The 2,418-nt window shown below is 49.0% G+C and overlaps 1 protein-coding gene across 4 annotated transcripts in view; it reads left to right on the forward strand.

Annotated features, from left to right (window-relative positions):
• The first annotated feature begins 1,870 nt into the window (after positions 1-1,870).
• The window catches only part of ACTR3B (actin related protein 3B), a 114,075-nt gene continuing 113,527 nt past the window's right edge, over positions 1,871-2,418 (forward strand). For 2 of the 4 annotated variants that reach the window (XM_069084321.1, XM_069084331.1), the window contains exon 1: positions 1,872-2,192. In XM_069084321.1, coding sequence (XP_068940422.1) covers positions 2,149-2,192 — 44 coding nt within the window. In that variant the 5' untranslated portion in view covers positions 1,872-2,148. Of the gene's footprint in view, positions 2,193-2,418 lie in introns of all 4 variants that reach the window. The other 2 variants (XM_069084339.1, XM_069084345.1) reach the window with 2 other exon arrangements.

The raw sequence follows: 2,418 nt of genomic DNA on the forward strand, positions 1-2,418 counted from the left end.
GAGAGAGAGAGAGAGAGAGAGAGAGAGGAGAAGGGGGCTGGGAATGGAATGAAGAGAGTGAGGAGTGAAAGGAGGGGACTGGGGGACATAGTCCTGCCCCAGATGATCTAGAAGGTTTTTGACTCTGCCCCTTTCTAGTTGGGAGGGATGGGAGGAAGGACACAGATAGCCAGGCACTATAGTGACACCTAGGGGCTAAATACATGTATGCATGTGAGTCTCTATATAGCATGAAGATTCCTATAGGCACACACACAACTCACACACATGTACACACATGTACATGTGTGTCACTCATGGAACGTCATGATTTCTAAGGATTCAAATTTGTGCATATAACCAATGAAAAGACTGTGTGCAAAATTGTTCTAAAATACACCATCAAATAGATATATGACTGGTAAAGGAGGTCAGTGGTTAATATAGTAAGAGTGATATATTTGAACATATGCTAAGAGATCATTCTCTATGACTTCAATCAAAGTTGCACAAAATGGGAAGGCATGAATGAGTTATGATTGGCACTTTTGTAGGGAGTACAAAATGGATGAGATCAGAGATCCATTCAGTATTAATATTATTATAATATTGAGCACTCATTCTCTGCTGAATACTCATGCCATGTGGCAATACTCTTATAGAAATCTTATAGGAATAATCTACATACTCCTTCATGGTACTTGGAACACATGTAAAGTGGGCAAGGTTGGTTTTTGGCAACCCTTTAAGCCTTTCCTGATGGACTAAGCTGCTTCCCATGTAGCATAGATATGCAAAGGAACTGTGCTGTTATGGTGAAATCTCAGTGTGAGAATTTTTCAAAGTATGTAGCAGTTAAGTGACTTGCTAAGGGGCACTCAGCTATTGTACAGGGTGGAATTTGATATTAGTCCTTCCTGACTATAAGCCCAGTATTTTATGTACAGTTTTCCCAGTAGAGGAAAGCTACTGGCAAATAGACCTCCTTCCCCTCACCATGCATTACTTTGAAATCACCATCAACATTGTTAGGAATGGTAGAGATCCTCTAGCTAGTGTAAGCCCCTCATTTTACAGTTAAGGAAACCAAAGCATACTGATCTGGTAACTTAGAAGTCACTTAGCTAGTAAGAGGCAGGATATAGTCTCTCTCAGTCAGATTTCTCCTATGTCCTTCTTGCTACAATGTTTTTACTCCAAAAGGACTTTAAAAATAATCTTTTTTTTTTGGAAGGTGGGGGTTAGGACCCATGATTTCATAAGTGAATTCCCAGTGTAGGAATTCCCTTCACAGGTGCAGACTGGCCACTCAAGTAGTTTAATTTTAGGTTTTTTATTCACTGAGAAATGAAGTGACTTGTCTGTGGTCAGTCAATATACTTTTATTAAGTGCTTATGTACCATGTGACAGGCACTGGGCTAAGCCCGGGAGAAAGAAAAGGCAATAATGTGGGTCCTCCTCTTGACCTCGGATTCGAATTGGGGGGACAACACGTGAACACCGTACAAGGTATATACAGAGTAAATGGGAGGCCACAAAACTAGCACGTGCTATTGGCAGGGTTTGAACCCACGTATCTGATGTCACGGCAGATCCTCTCTTACATCATCTTACATCAAAAAGAGGCATTAAGGGTAGGAATACATAGGGGGCTTTGGTGGGTATATTTGGGCGTCAAGTGTTAATTTTTTTGAGGATTGAAACGTCTACTCTGAAACAAAAGCTATGCTCTTTACTATAAACATCCATCCTTGCCAAGAAAGAAATCAGAAGGGAAAAGCTACGGGCAAATAGCCCTCCTTGCCCTCAACTGAGATGGCTTTGGTGGCTTCACACAGGGCTCCACCTCCAGGCGGCTGGGGGAAGGACGGGGGCGGAGTGGGGCGTCACGTGGTGCCGGCGCGAGCTGGGTGCATCCGGGCTCCCGTGCGGCCTCGCCTGTGGCAGCGCGAGGCGGCTCCGGGTGCTCGGCCCTGGGGGGAAGGGAGGGAAGGGGGCGGGCAGAGAAGAGGTGCGAGTCGAGGCCGGCGGCGGGAAGGCTGTGGGCCTAGGGGAGGCTCTGCGTGCGGTCGGAGCGCGCCGGGGATCCCCGCAGAAGTAGGACCGGCACCTGCGGTCGGCTCCCCGGCTGTGGGGCGAGGTGCGTGCGGTGACAGCGCCTGCCGAGCATGGCGAGCTACCTGCCCCCCTGCGTGGTGGACTGTGGCACCGGGTAAGAGCCGCTTGTCCTCGCCCACCCTCGCCCCCGCTTCTACCCCGGCCTTCCCTGCTCTCTCCATGTCCCTCACCTCGAAGCACTTCCATAGCTTGGCGACACCCTTCCCTTGCCCTTCGCCCCAGCTCTGCAGCCTGAGGTGTCAAGTGAGTGGGAAGGACCCTCACCTCCCAGGGCCCCCCTGCCCTCCTCCATCCCCTCACCTCCCAGCGCCCCCCTGCCC

This window comes from Petaurus breviceps, unplaced genomic scaffold (assembly GCF_028583685.1).
Source record: "Petaurus breviceps papuanus isolate PSGF00001 unplaced genomic scaffold, PetGlider_PUasm1.0 115, whole genome shotgun sequence".
Classification (NCBI taxonomy): domain Eukaryota; kingdom Metazoa; phylum Chordata; class Mammalia; order Diprotodontia; family Petauridae; genus Petaurus; species Petaurus breviceps.